This window comes from Nycticebus coucang, chromosome 18, assembly GCF_027406575.1.
Source record: "Nycticebus coucang isolate mNycCou1 chromosome 18, mNycCou1.pri, whole genome shotgun sequence".
Lineage (NCBI taxonomy): Eukaryota > Metazoa > Chordata > Mammalia > Primates > Lorisidae > Nycticebus > Nycticebus coucang.
Window position 1 is genome coordinate 79,885,163 of NC_069797.1, and position 23,334 is coordinate 79,908,496.

Consider the following 23,334-nt stretch of genomic DNA (forward strand, 5'->3'; position numbering starts at 1 on the left):
TGCTGCACCTGCCTTGACCCGTACCTGCTGCCCTGCACCTGCCACATGTGCCCTGTCGGACCCACACCCGTCGCTTCCCTGGAGTCCCAAGTGCAGCGCCTGGACCCACTGACGTGTGGCCCGCCGCAGAGCCCCTTTGCCTCATCCGCGCAGGTGAGGCCTCCCCGCTGGTCCTGCCCCGGTGCGTGGGGTGACCTGGGCTTATCTACGCTGGAGCAGACGTGTTAGCCGCAAAACTTTTCTTTGAAATCTGTTCCCTGCAAAATAGATTTGGTTTGAAGACTTCCAAACAGTTAAGGTTTGAAACCATCACACTTTCTCAAAGCTTTTTCACAAATCCTGTCCATCCTGCAGATAGTAATGGGGTATCTGTCTTGAGAATCTTGGCATTGAGATTGTTAGTAAAAATTGTATATGATTTTTTAATCAAAACGGATGGTTTCTGTGTGCATCTGCTTTTCCTCTGCTGTATTATGCATTCCTTAAGGTCAGGAATTTATGTGTCCTTGAACAAAACAAGAAGGTTGGGTTACTGAACTGGGTAACATACAAAGATTTTCTTTCCTTTTTCCATCTTGTCCTTTTGTGCTTTTAAAATAGATAGAAAAGAAATTTTGCTTTTTCCCAACTGCTTCATTGTCATCCAGATACTTCTTTTATTTGTAATACAAATGGAACTGAAAACTGAAAGTTTAAGAGAAAGTGCTGGAGAAACTTCTGCCCCTATTTGTGACTTGGATCTTCTCTATTAGGAAGAAGCACCTATACAAGTAATTTTGCTGTAGAAATTCACAAAAAAAATATTGAAATGTCAGATTCCACACCATTTGCGATAAGACTGGTTCATCTGGACCTTAAAGGAGCACCACCGAAGGTCTCGTACCTCTCAAAGGTGAGGACTCTCTTTTACCTCTAGAGAATCACTTTTTGTCCTGGGTTTGGTCTTTAAAGTTCTGAGCAGTATCCTGGGGAAAAGGTTCTGCTTAGAACACAACCATGAGGTACTAGTTGGGGACATGATGGTGGCAACCGTTTTGGTTTTGAATCAGAGCAACAGGGATAGCAAAAGGAAAAAAGAGACAAACACCTTCTTTGTTGTGGGTTGGATTGTGTCCCCCCCCCAAAAGATGCATTCAAACCTTAACTCCTGGTACCTATGAATGTGACCTTATTTGGAAATAGAGTCTTTGCAGATGTGATCAAGATTAGGTGAAGTCGCGCGGTGCCTGTGGCTCAAAGGAGTAGGGCGCCAGCCCCATATGCCAGAGGTGGCGGGTTCAAACCCAGCCCCAGCAAAAAAGAAAAAAAAAGATTAGGTGAAGTCATACTGAAGTAAAGTGAGCCCAGTCCAGCGAATGGTGCCTCATAAGGAGGGGGAGTTTAGACAGGCTACATAGAGGGAGGACAGTATGTAGACACCCACATACTGATGGGGGCAGAGATTGGAGGGAGGCATTCTCAAGCCAAGAAGGATCTTGCTTTGGAGTCTTCAAAGAGAGGCTGCCATTGCTTGGGTTTGGGCTTCTGGCCTCAAGAACTGTGAAAGAAAATGTTTCCGTTGTTACTGTTTGTGGTCATTTATTACAGCTCCCCTAGTAAACTAAAACACTCTTCGAAAACTGGGTGTCATAGTTACCTCTATGGACTCCTAAATATAAGTAGGTGAGGCCAAACCATAGCCAGTGTAACACCCATGAGGGGTTAGCAAAGCAAGAGGTGGTAGAGGAAAGAGGGGAGTTCCAACAGTGCTGTGACCATAGCACCCAGAAAATAGTCCCAGAAGTAAAGTCTCCCATAGCAATAAAACATGGAACGCTTTTCCAGTTTGAAATGAGTGCAAAAAGATTCAAGAGATCATATAGGGAAGTCCCAAGGCTGCTGGGCTCTCAGAAATACTTAAAGGAACTTCCTCCCAGAAGGACAGAGCCTCACACCAAGGACAAAATGTTAGGAAAAGAATCCACATTGAACTCGGAAAGAACACTAAAGATGAAAAAGAGAGAATGTTCAGATACTGAGAGAAAGGGGCCAGAGAAGGGAGAGCTCAGAAAAGTCCAAAACACAAAAGTAGCTGCACAGAGCCTGCAATTTCTAATTCTTTATGGCAAGAGTAGAGGACAGGCTGGCCCATCTCCATCCTGAACACAAGAACCTGTTCTTAAAGGTGAGCAGCAGAGGGCAGCGCCTGTGGCTCAGTGAGTGGGGCGCCGGCCCCATATACCGAGGGTAGTGGGTTCAAACCCAGCCCCAGCCGAACTGCCAGGAAAAAAAAAAAAGTAGCCGGGCGTTGTGGCGGGCACCTGTAGTCCCAGCTACTTGGGAGGCTGAGGCAAGAGAATCGCCTAAGCCCAGGAACTGGAGGTTGCTGTGAGCTGTGACGCCATGACACTCTACCGAGGGCAATAAAGTGAGACTCTGTCACTACAGGAAAAAAAAACAAAAAACAAAAAAACGGTGAGCAGCAGAAAAGGAGTGTCATTGAATGGCACATAAGACCCATGAGAGAAAAGAAGACAGTGGCCTGGCTGGCCCTGCACCACCAAGCTGGCGGCACGGGACCAAACATGGCAACATGAAACAGAAGATAGAAAATAACAGAAGCTCTGAGAAAGCACTACTGATCAGAAATAGAGAAGCCCAGAAATACGGTAACAAGACAAAAAGAGGATATGACATTCCTGAGCCTAGGGAGCTCAGGAATGAATTACAAAGAACAATTTTGTTTAAAAGTGAATACTAAATTAGGAGAAGGACAAATGTGAACACACATCATGAAAGGTACAGTATTTGGAAATAAATGACAGAAAAGAAAAAAATCAAACATGAAGAGATGAAAAAGCATCCTGGCAAACTGAGAGTGACAGAATGTAGGCAAAGAGACTCAGCTCACAAGTCATGGGAGCCGCTGTGCGGTGACCTGCAAAGTGGTCAGGCCAACTGAGGCAAAAACACAGAGGAAACAGGTAAATGCTGTCGTCATTACGTCGTTTATCCAGATGTGACCAACCTGGGTTAGATCAGGTCTTCCCATCTCTCTCTGTCTCTTTTTATGATTTGCAGTCAATTATTGATTGCCCATTTCATGAAAAATCTACAGCTAGGGTGGCGCCTGTAGCTTAGGGGTTAGGGCACCAGCCACATACACCAGGGCTGGTGGGTTTGAACCTGGCCCAGGCCTACTAAAACAACAATGACAACTGCAACAAAAAACAGCCAGGCATTGTGGCAGGTGCCTATAGTCCCAGCTACTTGGGAGGCTGAGACAAGAGAATAGCTTAAGCCCGAGAGTCTGAGCTTGCTGTGAGCTGTGATGCCACGGCACTCTACCAAGGGTGACAATGAGAGTCTGTCTCAAAAAAAAAAAAAAAAAAATCTACAGCTAATTTTTAATCCCAGACTGACACCAACCTTCAATTCAGCTCCAGAACTTTTCTGTTTGTGGGGAAAGGAAAACTGTGACAATGACCTCAACAAAAAAATGTTACAAATCTTAGGAAACATGAACAACCTGTATTTGGAGATTGGCACAGTCCGGAAACAGGCAAGCCAGGGCTGCCCCTCTTCGGTGCCGCTGGCCCTTCTGAGCCCTGTTCTTCCTTCCTGGGTTTTGTGCCTGCGAGCATCCACTAGTCTAGCTGCCTCATGTCACTGTGTCCTGGCTGAGGAGTGGGCTTTGTGGGGACACCCTGCACCTAAGCCACAGACAAACTGGCTGTTAGGACCAGCTCTGCTGTGCAGCCTGTTACCTCTCCTGGACAAAGCAGGTGTGTCATTGCATTAGAGAATTTGGTTTGGTGTTACATAAAGTACACTTTTTCCAGGTTTAAAGTTTCCAGGGAAATATGAGTGTCAGTCTCCACAGGCTAAAAGGAAAGTGACTCTTCTGCTGTGTCAGTGTGTGTCTGAAGGGATCACTTCTTCTTAATATCCCTGTTTCCCCTAGGTCTTTCCTCTGTTCCGTGCACTAGGTGCTAACGGCCTCCTCGTGGAGTATGAAGACATGTTTCCCTATGAGGGCCCCCTGAGGCTGCTGCGAGCCAAGCATGCCTACAGGTAACTCCAGGGAGGGGCTGCCAGGAATGTAAGTGTGGGGCATGCATTCCTTTTCTGTGTTTTTAAGTGTATCTTAACTATAAAATTAAAACATGGTTGTAAAAAAACACACTCACTGAAGAGAATTTAGAAACTTCAAAAAAGGAGGTTGGAGAGCTTTGATTTCTACCTTGGTGAAGGTCACCAGAAGGGGAGGTGGCTGTTCAGTAAGACCACAGCTGGGTCTCGGTTTGAAGGGGAAAGGATTGAAATCAATGAAGTCAGCTGTGGAGATGAGAGGCACCTACTCAGCTTTAGCTGGCTCGGGCCAGGTTCTAACCCACCAGCCTTAATGCATGTGGCCGGCACCGTAACCACTATGCTACGGGCACTGAGCCCTGCTCCGCTTTAAAATTACAGATCTCTGTAAATCAACACAAATATCCCAAAAGACACGTGGGCAAAGGACGTTAACTGGCAGTTCCCAAAGGAAGAAATAAAAATGGCCAATAAGCATATGAGAAAATGTTGAACATCACAATAATCGAAGAAGTTAAAACAATGTGGCGGCCAGGCATGATGGCTCATACCTATAATCCTAGCACTCCGGGAGGCCATAGTGGGTGGATTGCTTGAGCTCAGGAGTTCAAGACCAGCTTGAGCAAAAGCGAGACCCTCATCTCTACTAAAAATAGATAAACTGAGGCAGAAGGATCTCTTGAGTTGCTGTGAGCTATGACACCATGGCACTCTACCCAGGGTGACAGCTTGAGACTCTGTCTCAAAAAAATAAAAAGCAATGTGGCACTGCTACCAGCTACCTACCACCCTTACCACCCTCCGGGACAGTTCAGAAAGGCTTTTTTTTTTTTTTTTTGGTAGAGACAGAGTCTCACCTTATCGCCCTCGGTAGAGTGCCGTGGCGTCGCACAGCTCACAGCAACCTCCAACTCCTGGGCTTACGCGATTCTCTTGTCTCAGCCTCCCGAGCAGCTGGGACTACAGGCGCCCGCCACAACACCCGGCTATTTTTTGTTGTTGTTGTTGCAGTTTGGCCAGGGCTGGGTTTGAACCCGCCACCCTCAGCATATGGGGCCGGCGCCCCATCCGCTGAGCCACAGGCGCCGCCCAGAAAGGCTTTTAAAGAAACTATAATGTTCTGTGTTCATGAGGATGAGAAAAAGCAAACCTCCTGCTGGTGGATGTAAGTGGCCAGTGTTCTGGAAGGTGTTAGGCCTTGTGTGTCCAAGTTCCAAAGTGTCTGTGCCTTCCCCGCAGTGGGAGAGCGAAGATTGGGCATTCACCTGTGGTGAGATTTCCAGGGGTTTTCATCTTCTTCATTCCTATTTTTTTCCTACAAAATGAATATGTTTTGTTTGTCTTTCAGTGTGAAAAAGTATCAGGGTTCCTTTGAAGCTTGAAATAAATATATTTAGAGGGTATATTTGTAGTACAGACAAATTTATATAACTGATTAGATATGCCTTCCAGAACACTGGCCACTTACGTCCACCAGCAGGAGGTTTGCTTTTTCTCATCCTCATGAACACAGAACGTTATCATTCCTTTAAAAGCCTCTCTGAGGCTCAGCGCCTATAGCTCATCGGCTAGGGTGCCAGCCACATACACCGAAGCTGGCGGGTTCAAACCTGGCCTGGGCCTGTACAACCAAAAAAATAGCTGGGCGTTGTGGCGGGTGCCTGTAGTCCCAGCTACTTGGGAGGCTGGGGCAAGAGAATCGCTTAAGCCCAAGAGTTGGAGGTTGCTGTGAGCTGTGACAAGGGCGACATAGTGAAACTCTGTCTCAAAAGAAACAAACAAAAAAGCCTCTCTGAACTCTCCTGGAGGGTGGTGGGAGCTACACCCCAATTTGGTGACTGAGATGGCACTGCATGGTTGTTTTAACTTCTTCTAATTAAAAAATTTATATAACTGAATAACCTAAGAGATGTTTCAAACACATGTAAAAATGAGAAACAGCTTTCCTTTTTAGATAAATTCATAAACTCACGATGTAACTTGTGAAAATGAAAAGGTCGGGCGGCGCCTGTGGCTCAGTCGGTAAGGCGCCGGCCCCATATACCGAGGGTGGCGGGTTCAAACCCGGCCCCTGCCAAACTGCAAAACCAAAAAATAGCCGGGTGTTGTGGCGGGCGCCTGTAGTCCCAGCTACTTGGGAGGCTGAGGCAAGAGAATCGCTTAAGCCCAGGAGTTGGAGGTTGCTGTGAGCTGTGTGAGGCCACGGCACTCTACTGAGGGCAGTAAAGTGAGACTCTGTCTCCACAAAAAAAAAAAAGAAAATGAAAAGGTCAGCCCTTCCCAGGATGTGACCCTCTGGCAGTGGAACATTGGCCTGAAGGGACCCATTCCTAGGTTGAGGGCTCTACAAAAACAGGTGTCAGGTGCATTTGTCCTCGGGCTGGTCAGCTGCTCCTGTGGGAGTGGGAGTCCAGTAGCCTGGTGTCTTGTAAAATGCAGGTGATGTCATCCTCCTGTGCAGTTTGGTTAAGAACAACTGATGAAATGCAAACTCTTGCTGAGGGTATAATAGAGCATCTTTCCTCCAAATTCCAGAATAGGGGCCTTCCCTGCAACCTTGAGGATATCTGTAAAGCTTTGCAGAGTTAGCAGCCTCATGGTTTCAGGACAGTCCTGCAGGGTCTGACCAGGAAGGGCTGGGGAAGAGTACTGTAGCTGGCTGACCACCCTGGATTGATGCTCTCTCTAGCCCCTCTGAAATCAAAGAGATTCTGCAGCTGGCTAGGATGAATGAGCTGGAGGTGGTTCCCTTGGTTCAGACATTTGGACACATGGAGGTGAGTGGCAGGAATGGAAGTTACTGGTGCTCGGGTGGGGTCTGGGACCCCCAGGCTGGTGTGGGTTAGGGCAGCCTCTACCTGAGGCTGGAAGGGGGGGCCCTGGGAGCCAAGTGGATTTTCCTTTTTAATTTATATTCATAAAAATATTGTTGCATGAGGTAAAAGACCACACTATGCTTTGTATTTTCTGTTTGCATTTTTTTACCTTAATATTGAAAATAGTTTCCCAGGCCCTTAAGTGATCTTCAAAAGTCTTTTTCATGTCTGCATCAAGCAAATTAAAAGCAACATTGAGTGGCTCGCAGGTTCCACTTACTTCTCTGACCAGTGCCCAGAGGAGATTTATCAATAGCCCTGCCCCGCTCATCTTCCTACCTGTGCTGAGCAGAGAAGGTGGCTTGGCCTGGCGTGCTGCCCAGGGTCTGGGCTTCTTGTATGTAGCTTCTTGAAATGACTAACTGTTCCAGCACCATTTGTTGAAAGACTGCTTTGTTCATGGAATTATCTTTCTACCTTTGTACCGTATCTCGAGGATTGATTTCTAGACTCTGTCCTGTTAGATACTTGTGTCTTCCCTCTGCTAACCCACTTTATCCGTAGCTTCCTCATCAGTTCTGAAGTTAGGAAGTGTGATGCCTCAGACTTTATTCTTCTCCCCCAAGGGTGGTTGGACTAGTCTAGTTCCTTTGCCTTTCTGTGTGTATTTTAGATTTGCTCTGTCCATTTATCTGTAAAACCTTGCTGGGATTTCGATCAGAATTGGGTTAAATCTGTAAATCAGTTTGTTTTCAGTCATGACACGATGTTGTCAGCCATTAGTTATTTCCCTGAACATGTTGTCTTTTTTTTTTCTTGGTGCTTTCAATATTTTCTCTTTACATTTGCCTTTTAGCAGTTCGATTATGATGCGTCTAGACGTGGCTCTCTTTGCTTTTATCCTACTTGGGATTTGTTGATTGTAGAACTGTAGATTGTTTTTCACCACTGTGTGATGGTGTGGCTGTTTCTGCAGGTGTTTTCTCTGCTCCCTCCTCTCTATTCTCCGTCTGGGTCCCCTTTTGTGTGACATCTCACAGGCCTCTGTTCCCTTTTCTTCTTTTTTCTGTTATTCAGATTGAATAATTTTTGTTACTATATTGTCATAACCAGTGAATCTAATGACATTTCAAATCTGCTGCTCACCACCCAAATGGATACTTTCCTTGAATTCTTGGAACTTACCTTTGAAATATTTGACTGATAAATCCCACATGGGGCCACTAAGAGACATGTCCATCGACTGGGTTTTTCCCTGAGTCTGGGTCCCACTTTCCAGTTTATTTGCACATATAATTTTTGGATGTGAACTGGACACTTCAGATAATACATTCTAGCAAATCTGAATTTTTATTTTATTTTTTGAGACAGAGTCTCACTATGTGGCCCTCAGTAGAGTGTCGTGGTATCACAGCTCACAGCAACGTCAAACTCTTGATTCTCTTGCTGGGCCCAAGTATCTGGGCCCAAGTAGCTGGGCCTACAGGCACCCACCACAACTCCTATCTATTTTGTTGTTGTTGTCATTGTTTAGCAGGCCTAGTTCGGGTTCAAACCTGCCAGCCCCTGTGTATGTGGCCGGCACCCTACCCACTGAGTGGCTCCAAGCCCTGAATTTTTATTTTCGTCCCTAAATGGCAGTAGTAATTGTGGTGTTCTCTAGCAAGTTGCCAGCATTCCATCTGCAGGAGCCGTCACCCCAGCTGTGGGCAGCCACTGACACCTCTGCTTAGTTTGCTTGCTCTTACTCTTGTTTTAGCCTGGCCTCCTGGGGTCACTCCTTTACCTTCATGCTTGTGGTCATCCCCGGATTTGAGAGAGGTTCGGCCCAAACTCTCACTGGGTGGAGGCAGAAGGTCGGGCCCAGCTGGGAGCAGGCCTCCGCCCCTGCCACGGGCTCTGAGGGGTATAGCCAGCCCCTGTGGCTGCCTCTGCTCATATCTAGCCTTCTCAGGTCCCCAAGTGTGTGGCCTGATCAGCCACAGGTGTGAGGAGAAGCGTGCATTGCCCTCTGGGTCACCATAGGGGCTGTACCTTCTGACCAACGGTGGATGGAGTGTTTTCTCCACTGTGTTTTTATCAGCTTCAAGTCTAGTGTCTTTCCTGAAGTTACGGTGCCTTTCATGAATAAATACTTTGACCATATTCTTTGGTTGATTTCCAGAGCCCTGAAGGACTGTTCTGTCCCTTTCTGTCCTTACTGTGCTGGGAAGGTGCCCGTTGGCACCAGGGCCTGGAATGGCAAGCTCTGCCTGCAATTCTGGAGGCAGGTGCAGCTTGGCTTTGCACAGCCCCATCTCTCACTGGGTGGAGGCAGAAGGTCGGGCCCAGCTGGGAGCAGGTCCCAGGTGTGCCCCTTGCACCCTAGAGCTCTGCCTCACTGAAGACTAGGGAGCCACCCTGCTGCCCCCTGGCTGATTCTGAGCAGAAGCCCAAGGTGGGTAGAAGGAGCTTGCTATCAGCCTCTCCCGACCCGGCCTCTCGAGTCCACGTGTCTCCACAGTTTGTGCTGAAGCACTTGGCCTTCGCCCACCTCCGGGAAGTGGCGCCCTTCCCCAATACCCTGAACCCCCATGAGGCGGAGTCTCTGGCCCTGGTAGGAGCCATGATCGACCAGGTCCTGGAGCAGCACCCGGAAACCCAGCGTCTCCACATCGGGTGTGACGAGGTGGGTGCCCTTGGCCCCAAATCCTGCCACAGTCCTCTTGCCTTGATTACTAGGTCACCTTCTCTTAAATCATGGTTTCTCTTTGTAAATACAAAATAGTCCAAGGACCAAAGAATGAAGACAGGGTTTGCCGAGGAGACAGCCCCTGTCAGGGAGCCTGTTCCAGCCGCCTCCTTCAGGAGGACAGATGGCCTGGCACGGGGCAAACCTGCACAGCCTGCCGAAGACACCCCCGTGGTCGTCAGCTGAGACCGCCAGAGGTGGCTGTGCTGCCTGACAGCCTAGAGCCATCACCAGCTATGGGCAGGTTCCATAAGGAGAGGAAGGAAGTAAATCTGTGTGTGTTTGTATCAAAATACACATAACATAAAACTCACCATTGTGACCATTTTAAATTATATGCTGCAGTACTTTTTGGTATTTCAACAAAACACTGTAAGAGATGGACCCAGCATGGTTCCTAACTCCACACAGCTGTGCAGTATCATGCAGCCATCACCACTGTGTGGTCCCAGAGCCCATGTGGCACCCCAGACAGAAATCCATGTCCAGACCTGTCCCGGCAGCCACCAATTCTGGGCACTTGGCATAAATGGAATCCTACGATATGTGGCCTGAGTGTCTGGCTTCTTTCCCTCACATGATGTTTTCAAGATTCATTTGTGATGAAGCCTGTGTCAGAACTTCATTCCCTTTTAAGAGAATAATTAATAATAATCCCATTGCACGGACAGACTGCGCTGTGTCCACTCGTTTCTGCCCTATGTGACTCTAAGCACAGCTGCCATGAACACTCAGAGGCCACCCACCCTGTGTGGAGTTGAGCCCGCGTAGAAGAGGCTCCTTGCTCCTGCCTCAGCCTACTCCCCACACGCAGCTGCCCCAAGACTTGGGATGCTGTGGGAACCGCTGGACCCACCCGGGCCCGCAGTGCTGGCAGCCACTACAGGGGCAACTCAGCCCATTCTTCCTTCCAGGTCTATTACCTAGGAGAAGGGGAGGCCTCAAGGCAGTGGTTACGGCAGGAGCAGAACAGCAAAGTGAAGCTGTGTTTGTCGCACATAAGGGCAGTGGCCAGCCATGTACGGACCTGGCACCCCCGTATAACACCCCTGGTGTGGGATGACATGCTGCGGGACATGCCCCAGGACCAGCTCACAGGTCTGTTGCACAGCAGTGGGGGTGGGGTCCCATAGCTGCTCCAAAGCCTCTGACCCAGAGACAGACACTATGGGAGATGGGCCCAACATGGCTCCTAACTCTGCACAGCTGCGCTCTTGTGTGTGTGCAAGCACAGCCCTGAGTTATTCCCCCAGAGTCTTCACAGGGTCAAGTGGGAATGATAGTTGTGGGCTGGAAAATAGCCACAGGCCTGCTGGGAGGCCTAGAGGGGCTCAAGGGCTACGGGGTGGGGTGGACTCAGGGCCTGCTCATAGGCTGCTCATAGGTCCACGAGGCTCATGTGTCCTGAGGCTGTGCTGTCCTGGCAGCTGCTATGTGTGGCTTCTTAGGAAAATTGAGGTTAATTAGGGTCAACCCTGTTGTCTGTGTGTCCTGGGTGCACCTGGGTGAATGGCCCCCACAGAGATCCGGCAGGCAGGACAGTCTCCCCCTGAGCTATAGTGCTGTCTTTCCTGCTGGGCAGGACATTGTGGACAGGGGGGCTTGGAAAAGGTGTCCATCATTCCCGCTGGGCAGAACATTGTGGACAGGGGGGCTGGAAAAGGTGCCGTGTGTGGTGTGGCATTTGTCCCCAGAAACTTAGCACACTGCTGAGTCTGTCCTTAAAACAATGGCAGTGTCTCCAAGGGGCTGGGACATGGCCTGCACACGACTCCCCTGTGCTCACAGCCCACTCTTTCCACAGCATCGGGGGTGCCAGAGCTGGTGGAGCCAGTGCTCTGGGACTACGCGGCCGACCTGGACGTGCATGGCAAGGGTCAGTGCCAAGTTGTGGGGTACAGCCAGCAGGGCCTCCTGCCTGGGATGGGCCCCCCACCCCGTGACCCTGCAACCCTGACTGCCCAGGTCAGCCCTGCCCCAGCCTCACCACCAACCTACCCTGAAGAGCCCACAGCCCCTGGACAGCCTTCTGCCCCTTGTCCAAGGCGTTTTCCTGATAAGTAGCTGAGGTAGGGCCACTTGTAAACTGCTCAAGTCCCTTTCCCACCAGGGTCTAGCCCAGCAGTCATGTCCCCCACCCCACCGCCACCCGTCCTTGGGTCTAGACAGGCATGTGGCCTAGGATCATGTCTGGGGCCCTGGTGGCCATTTGCCTGCGGTCTCTGCAGGAGCCACTCACCTGCCTGCTCTCTCACCCAGTGGTCCTCATGCACAAGTACCAGGAGTGTGGCTTCCGGGGGCTGTGGGCTGCCAGTGCCTACAAGGGTGCCACGGGGCCCAGCCAGGCCCTGCCCCCAGTCGAGCATCACCTCAGGAACCACGAGCGCTGGCTGCAGGTGGCAGGCTGCGGACCAGCAGGCTTGCTGCAGGGCATCATCCTGACTGGCTGGCAGAGGTAAGCTCTTGGGCTGGCCGTCCTAGGAGGCCAAAGGTAGCCCAGAGGGAAGCAGCTGTTCGGGGTCAAGCCTCACACGCCCCTGAGGGGATGCTACTCCGTGCTCAGGGTGACAAACACGTGGCCCTTTCCCTTGTGTGCACCACGCGTAAGGCTGTTTGCCTCCTGGACGGCCAGGCAGGGGACAAAGTCGGGTGGTTGGTGGGGGAGGCGGGTGGGTGCCTTCAGAGCAACCCTTGATGGGCCAACCTGTAGCAGAGACAGCTCATGGCCTGTCATACATGTCCAGTGGCAGCAGCCAGCTCTGAGGAAACATGTAGAGGCCCCCAATTTCCTGCTCTGGGTGGGGAGGGGTACCAGGACTGTACTGAGTGCCTTTCTGGGCTGTGACATCAGGGATCATTGAGCTTCCCCTGGGCGCTGAAGAACCTGAGGTCCAGCAAGGGAGGTGCCTACCCCAGCAGTGGGGACCCTAGAGTCTGCCCTGGGACCAGGCCAAGCCCTGTCAGCCCTGCCTGGGACCAGCGCTCCCCAGACCACCTTCTGGGGCCCCGCCTCCCTCCTTGTGGGACCTTTGGAGGAGACGCCTGGGGGCCCGTGGGAGGGGACTCCGCTGGCAGCAGAGCTGACCGCCCCCTTGTGGACAGGCACGACCACTTCTCCGTGTTGTGTGAGCTGCTCCCGGTGGGGGTCCCGTCGCTGGCGGCCTGTCTGCAGCTGCTCCTCCACGGTATGTCCCACCCAGAGAGACCTGGAGGGCAGGCACGGCCTGCACCTGGTGCCCGGTCGCTTGGGCTGGACCGTGATCTTCTCCATGGGATGGGCTCAGGCCCAGCTCTGCCACCACCTGCCGTCAGCACCTCCAGACCCAGGCCCGCAAGTGGACCCAGAGAAGAGATGTCCCCAATGCAGTCACACGGGCAGAGGCAGGAGGGAGGGCTTGGCACAGGGAACCGTGCTGCTGAGGCCAGGAGCTTGCTCAGGAATGTAAGGGACAGCTGAGGGAGGCAGACACTGCAGCTTACAAAGGCCCATGTCATGCAAGGAAGTAAGAGGATACAAAATACCATGGTTCTTTACTGTTCAGAATATACAGAAAGGTGCAGACCCATCTACCCACACTGAAGAGATGTGTGTCAGCGTTTCTGCTGCAGCCCTCCTGTAGTAAGGATGCCCTTTCTCCCAGCTGTGCTGGGCTCATCCTTTTGCAGTGTTTTTCTGGAACACCGACATGGCAGTTTGTCCACGTGGTGCCTGCAGGAGCCCTGGACATGGGTACAGTTGCAGAAGGGGCCAGCTGCTGTCTGGGTGTTGGTGCTGCCAGCAGCACATTCTTATTTCTGTCAAAACAATGAAGATATTTCACGTGTTTCCTGAGAAACGGCAGGGATCACGTGCCCTCCAGGCCTCTTTGGGGTTTGGAGGTGCTGACAGAGCCCCCCAGGCCCCCTCCCATCGCTTCCTGTGGTTGATTTCAGGAGGATTCTCTGAAGATGTCAAATCAAGAGTGGAGAACATACTTGGGGTTTCAAGTGTGGAAATAGCCAGCCCTGTAAGGTAAGCTCCCAGCCTGCCCAGCCTCCCCCAACTCTTGAGGGGCAGCGATTCTCAGTGCAGCTCTCCTGCAGCGAGGGGGCCGGCTCCTTCCCTGGCAGTGACATCCTCGGCCTTGTCACGCACTTTAGTCTGCATTTGCGCAGCTCTGTGGATGCACTGCTGGAGAGGAACAGGTGAGTGGTGGGTGTGCCCACGATCCCCAGCCCAGGGGGAGCAGCTGCTTCCCCTGCAGACTTTCTAGAAGGCAGACTTAGAATGTCTACCAGATTAACAGCTCTGGGCCTGAGGTCACACCTATCTGTGAATCTGCCCAGGTACGTGACTGGCTGGTTTGGCCCCTACCATCGCAGGCGGAAGCTCATCCACCCTGTCATGGTCCAGCACATCCAGCCTGAGGCTCTTAGGTAACCCCCCAGGCAGCCTACTACCGTGACACCCCCCTCAACCCACTGGGCTTTGAGCTAAGACAAGCTTTCTATGAGTGGCCCACAGATTCTTAGATAACCCCCTCCCTCACTGAATAAGACCATTGTTTGCTAATGCTTCCCTTAAGGCAGCAGTTCTCAACCTATGGGTCGCAACCCCTTTTGTAACAATGAAAATACATTGCAGCAGCATTAGGAAGGTTGAGAACCATTGCTAAGGCAAGAGATGCCTGGACAGGTGCAGTGCTCAGCTCTGGACTCACAGAACCTGGGCTGAGCCCTGTGTCCTCCTCCACCTCCAAGGTGGGGCTGTGGGCTAAGACTGACATACTGTCCCCTACTAAGCACAAGATGCCATTTCATAAGGGGAAACTGAGGCATGGGGTGCTAGCCCATCGGGTTAAGTGAAGAATACATGGAGATGCAGTCCCAAGGCCCATGAGGCATGCTCAAAGACATACCCCCTCAGCCTCCTGGCCCGGTGGAGCCCCCTCGTGCAGGAACTAGAGGCTGCCCTGCACCAGGCCTTCTACCCAGACGCTATTGAGGAGTGGCTGGAGGAGAACGTGCTCCCGAGTATGCAGCGGCTTCAGGTGCTGCTGCAGGACCTCAGCGAGGCGGCTGCTAACACTAACCCACCTGCCAGCCCCGGCTGGGACACCTGTCAGAACCCCTGAGGGGAGTGGTACGTGGGTGGGCATCTGTGCAAGATCCAGCAGCCCCCATGGTGCAGAAATCATTGGAAAAAAGAAAGTATCAAAGGGAAAAGCATGTGGGACCTGCTCTATGATCTGCATGTAGAACTTTATTTTTTAGAAATAAAAAGCAGTGTGGAGGCCAGAGGTCGCTCTAATGAGAGTGAGACAGACTTTTCATTACCTGCTTTACAGCAGTGTCAGGACCTGCCTTCACACCAGCCCTCACCCAGGAGTGGCACAGAAGGCACCAGGCAAGCAGCTCCCTCCTCCTCACAGCCCCTGGGGAGGAACAGACCTAGTACCACTTACTGCATTTTAAACTGAACTCTGTGTCTGTGTACCCAGTTGGAGGCAGGCAGGCTGGCTGCCTGGCAGTCCCTGCCAGGGAAGGTTCTGCCCTGGGCAGAGGAGCAGAGGAGTGTAGGCCCTCCTGCAGCACTCCGGTGCTGCCTTGCCCTTTGCCAGGGGGCAGCCAAGAGGGGGCTGGCTGAGGAGCCCAGGCGCAGAGGCACAGCTGGAAGCCAGTCCCTCCTGCAGGTCTTCCCAGGGTTTGAGGGGCTGGAACCCCACTTCTGCAGAGGTGTCCCGGTTTTTAAGCACTTCAGGATATTAGAATCGATTTCTTCTCAACTAGTAACTTCTGCCCAGGCTGAGGATGGTCAGTGGAGGAACCCTTCTGCAGTGACAGCCTGGCCAAGGCAGTCTGTGTCCCACGGGCTGTGTCAACAATGGGGGTGATATTCGCAGAGGCTGCAGTATGGTGGGGACACAATACATCCTGTCAGCACCCACATGAGTTTGTCCCCAAGCTGGCCTCTCACATGCACTAAGAAGGATCCCTGGGCGGCGCCTGTGGCTCAGTGAGCAGGGCGCCAGTCCCATATACCGATGGTGGTGGGTTCAAACCTGGCCCCAGCCAAACTGCAACAACAACAAAAAAAATAGCTGGGCATTGTGGCAGGTCCTGTAGTCCTAGCTACTGGGCTACTGGGGAGGCTGAGGCAAGAGAATTGCCTAAACCCAGGAGTTGAGGTTGCTGTGAGCTGTGATGTCATGGCACTCTACCAAGGGTGATAAAGGCTCAGTCTCTAAAAAAAAAAAAAAAAAAAAGGATCCGGGTGGCGCCTGTGGCTCAGAGGAGTAGGGCACCGGCCCCATATGCTGGAGGTGGCAGGTTCGGACCCAGCCCTGGCCAGAAACTGAAAAAAAAAAAAAGGATCCCTGTGACTAGTGGGCTGAATTCCTGCAGAAACCCAGGGCTGACAAAGCCTCTGGCTTTGGGAAGGCCAGGTCTAGGCCCCAGATCACAGAAAGATCGGTGTCCTTTTTGTTTCACAGGCTGCAGGTGGGTCTGTCCAGAACAGGGCATATCACCTGTAACCCTCACATCCTGAACTGCCCTAGCTGAGCTACTGTCTCTTCCAGGGGCACTGATTTTGTAAGCCATGGCCATGCCTTCCCCTGGACACGGCACCTGCCTCTTGCATCGTCTGACAGACACCCTACCCAGCCCTTCCTGACCCTCGGTGAAACTCCAGACTGTGGTATAGCAGAAAGAGCAGAAACCACAGCTTGAGGGGCAGAAGATAGACTTGGCTGGAGGTGTCATCAGCTCTGGTTCCCAGGACCACCGGCCTCACTGTTGCTGCTCTGGGATGGCTCTGCAGGGCTCTCTAGGTGCTGCAGCTCCAGGAAGCTGGTGACGAGCTTGGCGATGGCTTCCACGTCACTGGTGAGGGGTACCAGGAGGAAGGAAAGCAGGTCACCCTCGCAAACAGCAGCACCAGCCCACAGCAGCCAGCAGGACCCCTGACCACCCACTGCAGCAGCCCTGGGGCTCCCAAACCAGACCCGGCACTGCCAGGCCTGGTCTACCTTTGAACCCTCCACAGACTCAGGGTGGCAACCCAGGCCAGATCACAACCCCGTGAGGCCTCACCTGCGGCGGCCCATGACTGCACTCTGGGTGAGGGGGTGGGAGAACCCTGTTGCAAACCGCAGCACCACCGAGTAGCCCCTTCCGAAGTAGCGGACCTTCTCCTCCTCCACGTTCACGTCTCTGATGTCACTCAGTAGGACCACCACTGCGGGGACACAATCAGTGCCCCAGTTGGCCCCCTACCTACTTGTGATACTTGGCAGTTGTGTTGGGGCCACTGGGGGCTCTGCTGAAACCAGTCATGTTTGCAGCAGGGGCAAAACCATTTACTTTTTCACATCCAAGGCTGGGCCTTGGGACAACTACAACCTTCACCACAGTGTGAGATCATCTAGGGGAGGACTTGCTCAGTGGACCCCGTGCCGTGGCCTGGGTCAAGGCAGGTCACCACACACAGGCTTGCTGGTTCTGTGAGCCCAAATGTGTCAAGGACCTGCTAAGTGTTAGATGGCCCAAATGTGTTTCATTTCCCCCCCAAGGCAAAAAGACGCCTTCCTGGCCCCAGGTTGGTGACCAGCCAGCCATTTCCTGTGGCCACTCAGGGAAACCACCTCCTCAGATAGCAGGTGGCCAATGGGCTGGCTGTGCAGAGGACCCCACAAGCAGCCCATCAGGAAGCACGTGGTCTATGTACAAGACCTCCCCAGGAACTGTCCCAGCCTAGACTGCTGGCGGCACCCTGGCCCCTTGGCAAGATGCTCCCACTCCCTAAAGCCCACCCTAGAGGCCTCTTTGCATCTACACATGACTGCTGCACACCCACAGCAGAAAGTGGTGGAGCAGATGCCCGGGTGGCAGTGTCTCCGGAAGTCTGCTGGACCACAGCTGGACCTAGAGAGACTTGGGCAGGGGCTTCCTGACCACTAGCCTCTCACCACAGGCCCTAGAGAGCTGACAGGAGCAGGCCTGAGATCTGGGAGAACTAGGTGGCCCTGCTCCAGCCCCATGCCCAACCCCTTCCCCCCAAGAAGGACAAGAGTAGGGAGGTAGAACGCTATCCAAAACAGGTGGCTCTGAGGCTGGGGGCTAGACCCTGTCCCTCCTACCCTCCCAGCGGGCCAAACCTCTAAAACCTGGGAGTCTCCAGGACTCAGTGTCTGCCTAGACCCCACTGGGCAGGCCAGGTGCACTTTTGAGACCCTGCATGTGCCAGTAGGACACCACCTGGGTCACCCAGCAGGTGACCTTGGACCCATGGGATTTCCAGACCTCCCATTGCCCACAAGTGCCTGCTGTACCTAGCCCTCACCCTGAAACTCCCCACACCTCACCTTGGTCATGGCCTGCTCTGAACAAAGTCAGCAGCTTCTTGTAGAGGCTGAACGTCTTCAGAATGACTTTCCCAGTGTTCTTGTTGAAGATGGCTTCCTGGGAACGGACAAGCACTGACCTCATGCAAACGCGAGGGAGGGGGTCCACTGCTCACTGGAGTGTTACCCCACACCCTGGTACATGCTGGAGAACGGGCCTCCCAGATGGAGCCCAGACCCTGGAGCCCCATGTGCTGCTCTACCAGGGCCGAGGCCTATAGAATGACCTGAGACTCCTGCCAGTGCCACAAGGGCTCACCCCACTGCAGCGAGATACAATGCAGGACAGTGGCCCAGACCCCCAAGAAGGAAGTAGAGGACGGAGGGTCTCATGGGAACACACAGTGGATGAAGCCAGCAGACGCACCCCCTCTGTACCCAGCAGTTCCAGGTATGAAGAATTTTGGTGAAAAATAGTCAAAATGAGGCCGAGGTAGGTAGATCCCTTGAGCTCTGGAGTTAAGAGACCAGCCTGATTAAAAGCAAGACCCTGTCTCTACTAAAAATAGAAAAACTAGCCAGGTGTGGTGGTAGGCACCCATAGTCCCAGCTACTTGGAAGGCTGAGGCAAGAGGACTGCTGGACCCCAAAAGTCTGAGGTTGCTGTGAGCTAAGATGCTACAGCACTCTACCCTAGGTGACAGAGTAAGGCTCTGTCTCAAAGAAAAAGAAAAGTCACAACCTTCTAAAAGAAAAACATCTTCAGGTACCTTGGCCCAAGAATGGTCACAAGTAGCGTCCAGGGACCAAATTCAACTCAATAGAAACAAGGAAGCTAGGACCAACATTTCAGAGTGGGGAAGAGGCGTGAAGCCAGCTGGAACTTCATCCTGCTTTGATCCCCTCTGTGGGGAAGCCCAGGAGCCCCGAGCCCCACACTGCACCAGCCCCCTTGCCTACTTCTCCCTTCACCCTCGCCAGCCTTACCTCCCAGTCTTCCAAGTTCTGTACAGCCACGAACAGGCAGCCTGTGACGTAGAAAAGCTTCCAGCCCAGACTGTCTGGAGGCAAACATAGGGCACCGGCCCATGAGTGACAGGGCGATGTGTCCAAGAGGGGGCCCTGCCCAGCACGGCCCTCCCCCAGATGTTGTCATGAGGACAGGGAAGGCACAGAGTAGTGGGGGGTCCTCTGCCATTCTGACAAAGCCCCAGGCAGCCAAATGTGCTGCCAGCCCTGCCTTGGTCCCTCAGAACCCCCATGGGACAGGCCTGCCCAGCTCTGCCTTAGGAGTCCACCTGAGGCAGGCAGATGGGTACACATGGCTCTGCCTGTCTCTGTGGGGCTTGTGAGGCAGAAAGGTGGGCAGCATGGCTCATCCTGCAGCAGGACCCCAGGCCAAAGCTAAGGAGCATCTTTTGAGAAATATTTCAAGACATGAAATGCAGACTGAGTAGAAAGGTGCACTTCCAGGTGCCTGCATAGAGGAAGTAGAGGACGGAGGGTCTCATGGGAACACACAGTGGATGAAGCCAGCAGACGCACCCCCTCTGTACCCAGCAGAGGAGGTGGCTCTCTGCCCGGCAGTAATCGTGAGGCAGAGGTGCCAGCCATCCCAATGGTCATGCCATGACCAATCACAAATGGTGTTTTTTTTCTTCTTTCTTCTATTTTCCAAATAGAAAAGGAGGAAGTTGTGGTGTAGAGGATTACCTCCACTGTAGTAGGCAGCAGCCAGGCCAATTGACAGAATTCCTACAAAGAGAAAACAGGCGCTTTCTTACTGAGCTCAACAGAGTGTAGCATCCTCCCCCATTTCTTTTTTTTTTTTTTAAATTCAGCTTGCTTGTTCATTCTTCCTCGTTTGAAGTACTCTTTTCTTTTTTTGTTCATTTTCTTCTTCCTCTGGCGATGCTCTTTCCCATTGCCTCCCCAGTAGCTGGGATTACAGACACCCACCACAACGTCTGGCTGTTTTTGATGTTAGTAGAGACGGGGTCTTACTCTGGCTCACTGCTGCTCATACTGGTCTCGAACCTCTGAGCTCAGGCATCCACCCGCCTGCGCCTCCCACAGCGCTGGGACTATAGGCGTGAGCCACCATGCCCGGACTCCTTCCCCCGTTTTTGGGCTCCAGGGAGCTGTGCCCCTTCCCACAGCTGGGATAGGTGCAGAGTCCCCCAGGTTCAAAGTAGGGAAACAGCAAAGCAGCTGGTTCAAAAACACAGAATAGCCAGGTACAAAAACAGAATAGCTACTCAGGAAAGATGAGGTGGGAGAATCACTTGAGTCCAGGAATTTAAGTCCAGCCTGGGCAACACAGCAAGACACCATCTCTTAAATGCACATACATACACAGTACACACAATTTACGGTATTCACTGGACACATCACCTTGTGAGGCTCTGGAGCTGCTGGCGAGTCAGAGGAGTCCCTTGTGGTAAAGCCCAAGAACCACACAGTGAGGAATGAAAACAAGACTGTGCAGACTCAACACAGCACACAAAGCACACACAGGAGAAAACATGCGTGTCAGGGAGTGATGGGCCACAGAGACGCAGCTGCTGGAGGCACAACAACCAGCTCAGGCAATGTAAGCGCAACCGACCTGAGGGCACAGGACCCTCCAGATGGGCAGGGAAAGGGGATGGAGAAGACAGAAGAGGAAACATCCCAATGGTCCAACACATGGGTCAAACAGTGACTCAGAAAAGGACACCAAGTGTTAGTGAAAGGATGTTCGAAAAGACAAACAAATATGCCTTATGTATAAAACCATGTACACAGAAAATCTAAAAGGATACAAAAAAATACAATCATTACTATATTTCAAGGTAACAGAACAGAAGAGGAAATACTTCCTTTCATTTTCATCTATTTTTATAGGTAGACTTTCCGGTGTTGTTTTTATTTTTTTAGAGACAGGGTCTGTTGCCCAGGCTGGAGTGCTGTGGTTATCATCTCAGCTCGCTGCACCTCCAACTCCTGGGCTCAAAGCAGTCCTCCTGCCTCAGCCTCGAAGTAGTCAGGACTACAGCACCACCCTGCCCATCAGGCTTCCATTTTAAGGAAAAGCATGGAAAGCCTTACCAACCAGCAGGGACCAGGACCGGATGCTGGGAGCCCTCTTCAGATGGAGGCAGGAGCTGGTGCGCATCTCCACCTGCATGTACATCCCTGGGATATGCAGACACCACTCTCAGCAGAAGACCTGGTCTGGGAAGGAACAGACAGGCAGCTGAATACCTGAGCCACCACCCACAGGCCCAGAGAAGAGGCCCAGGAGCAGGTCCACTAGCAGGGGTGCCTGGAGGCCCAGATACTGTCAGGCTGCCTGACTTGGTCTCTGTGGTCAGGCAAGTCACTTAATTCCCCAGGGCCTCATTTCCTCAGTAAGAAAGACCCTCTTCTGCCCACAATTACACTGCCTGCACTGGGGCTACATCTCCCACGAAGACTTGAAAAGTGTCAGCTTCATGGTCATGGGCCCTCATACCTAGAAACTAAGAATCAAGGAGCTGTTAGGGCCCTGTGGTTTTCAAGCTGCAGGCACCCTACCAGAACCCCTCTTTTCCCTGTGCCGGCCTCCGCCAAGAAAGAGAACTGAAAGTCTGTTCATAGCTGCAGCCCATGCAGGCACAGATTGAGGAAGTTGGCTCTATCTCTGCTGTCCTCCGCCAGCTGAAAACCCAGCAGAGGGTCCAAAAACAAGAGTCCCCAAAGGGCTGCTCTTCCACAAAAGAATTCTGCCAAGGTCAACAGCCCTGCAGAGTGTTCATGCCTGCAGAATATGGCTCCAGGGACCCAGTTCGGGGGTAGCTCTTAGCTACTTCCCCATGGAGGAATGCAATGAAATTCCTCATGCCAAATAGTGGGATTCACGCGAATGATTCCTAGAAATTGCTTGGTGACTCACCTCCTTCCTGGCCTCAGTTACTCCAGAAACATCACTGCCCCTCCATGCACAGACATGCACAAAGACACACGTCCACACACGCATGTACACAAAGGCACACATGCACGTACGCGTACACATGCACACAAAGGCCCGCAAGTACACACGCGCACACCGACCTTGCACCTCTGCGCCCCGGCGGACACCGAGCCCCCGGCGGCCACGCGACAGCTGGGCCCGCCCGACGCCTGGTTCCCGGCAGCTACCCCGCGCGTGGTCACCGCTGCCGGCCGGAGGGGCGAGGGGAACCGCACAGGAAAGACAGAAGCGCGGAGCCCACCCCGCCGCCTACCAAAGACTAGCCTCAGCCAAGGCTGAGGGACGCGAAACCACAGACTTGAGGGCAGAGCAGACTTCCGGGACAGGGACGGGCGCAGGCGGACTTCCGGGGCGGGGCGGGGCGGACTTCCGAGAACCGAACTTCTGACCCGCAAGTCAAAATCAAAAGTAAGGCGGCGCCCGTTGAGTTGGAGGTTGCTGTGAGCTGTGACGCCACCACAGCAATGGTGAGGAAGAATCTCACCATGTCTACCGAGGACGACATAGTGAGACTCTGTCTCAAAAAATAATAAAATAAAATCTGAAAAAATTATGAGACAACTTTGGAAATCTGAACTGGATATTTGATGCAATTAAGTGATGGTAATTTTTTCAAGCATGATAATATTGTAGTTATGTTTTCAAAACATTAACAAAAGTATATACAAATGACCACCTAAGGCTGGGCATAGTGGCTCGCTCCTGTAGTCCCAACACTCTGAGAGGTGGAGGTGGTGGATCCTTGGAGCTCAGGAGTCATAGACTAGCCTGAGCAAGAGCGAGACCCCGTGTATACTAAAAATAGAAAAACTATTTTCTATTTTAGAAAATAGGCATGGTGATGGGCGTCTCTAGTCCCAGCTACTCAGGAGGCTGAGGCAGGAGGTTGCTGTGAGCTCCGACGTCACAGCACTCTACCAGGGCGACAGATTGAGACTGTCTCTAAATGGAACAGCCGGACCCAGGGGCTCACGCCTGTAATCCTACCACTCTGGGAGGCCCGGGCGGGTGGATTGTTTGAACTCAGGAGTTTGAGACCAGGCTGAGCTAGAGCGAGACCTCATCTCTCTCTCTGTCTTTTTTTTTTAGAGACAGTCTAACTTTGTGGCCCTCGGTAGAGCGCTGTAATGTCACAGCTCACAGCAACCTCCAACTCCCGGGCTTAAGCGATCCTCCTGCCTCAGCCTCCCGGGTAGCTGGGAACACAGGTGCCTACCACAAGGCCCCGCTATTTTTTTTTTTTTGTGGTTTTTGGCCGGGGCTGGGCTTGAACCCGCCACCTCCGGCATATGGGACCAGTGCCCTACTCCTTGAGCCACAGGCGCCGCCCTATTTTTTTTTTTTCTTGGTGCAGTTTGGCCAGCGCTGGGTTTGAAACCACCACCCTCAGTATATGGG

The 23,334-nt window shown here is 52.3% G+C and overlaps 2 protein-coding genes across 3 annotated transcripts; one reads left to right on the forward strand and one right to left on the reverse strand.

Moving 5' to 3' along the window:
* Positions 1 to 37: 37 nt before the first annotated feature.
* HEXD (hexosaminidase D) lies at positions 38 to 14,913 on the forward strand. Its single transcript, XM_053571018.1, has 13 exons — positions 38 to 153; positions 753 to 892; positions 3,944 to 4,053; positions 6,761 to 6,848; positions 9,391 to 9,555; positions 10,533 to 10,716; positions 11,423 to 11,494; positions 11,878 to 12,073; positions 12,721 to 12,803; positions 13,552 to 13,630; positions 13,702 to 13,803; positions 13,945 to 14,034; positions 14,525 to 14,913. Exons 2-13 carry the CDS (start codon positions 809 to 811, stop codon positions 14,730 to 14,732), a joined length of 1,461 nt encoding a protein of 486 aa, XP_053426993.1. The 5' UTR covers positions 38 to 153; positions 753 to 808; the 3' UTR covers positions 14,733 to 14,913.
* LOC128571279 (cytochrome b-245 chaperone 1) lies at positions 14,841 to 22,409 on the reverse strand. Of its 2 annotated transcripts, none has more exons than XM_053571026.1 (7): positions 22,190 to 22,409; positions 21,033 to 21,158; positions 19,656 to 19,697; positions 18,930 to 19,003; positions 17,964 to 18,060; positions 16,693 to 16,837; positions 14,841 to 16,482 (listed from the first exon to the last, which is right to left on the reverse strand). In XM_053571026.1, the coding sequence occupies exons 2-7, from the start codon at positions 21,115 to 21,117 to the stop codon at positions 16,362 to 16,364; spliced, it is 564 nt and encodes a 187-aa protein (XP_053427001.1). In that variant the 5' UTR covers positions 21,118 to 21,158; positions 22,190 to 22,409; the 3' UTR covers positions 14,841 to 16,361. The 2 variants fall into 2 exon arrangements, with proteins under 2 accessions (XP_053427001.1, XP_053427000.1); XM_053571025.1 differs by having other exon boundaries at positions 22,017 to 22,405.
* Positions 22,410 to 23,334: the final 925 nt, after the last annotated feature.

What these genes read in the sequence shown, in the direction of transcription:
- HEXD (XM_053571018.1), top strand. Translation starts at nt 809, where the DNA reads ATGTCAGATTCCACACCATTTGCGATAAGACTGGTTCATCTGGACCTT. An exon ending in CGAGCCAAGCATGCCTACAG is followed by an intron (nt 4,054 to 6,760) that starts GTAACTCCAGGG and finishes TGCTCTCTCTAG; the next exon opens with CCCCTCTGAAATCAAAGAGA. An exon ending in AGACATTTGGACACATGGAG is followed by an intron (nt 6,849 to 9,390) that starts GTGAGTGGCAGG and finishes GTGTCTCCACAG; the next exon opens with TTTGTGCTGAAGCACTTGGC.
- LOC128571279 (XM_053571026.1), bottom strand. Translation starts at nt 21,117, where the DNA reads ATGTACATGCAGGTGGAGATGCGCACCAGCTCCTGCCTCCATCTGAAG. An exon ending in GTCCTGGTCCCTGCTGGTTG is followed by an intron (nt 19,698 to 21,032) that starts GTAAGGCTTTCC and finishes TTCTCTTTGTAG; the next exon opens with GAATTCTGTCAATTGGCCTG. An exon ending in TGCTGCCTACTACAGTGGAG is followed by an intron (nt 19,004 to 19,655) that starts GTAATCCTCTAC and finishes GTTTGCCTCCAG; the next exon opens with ACAGTCTGGGCTGGAAGCTT.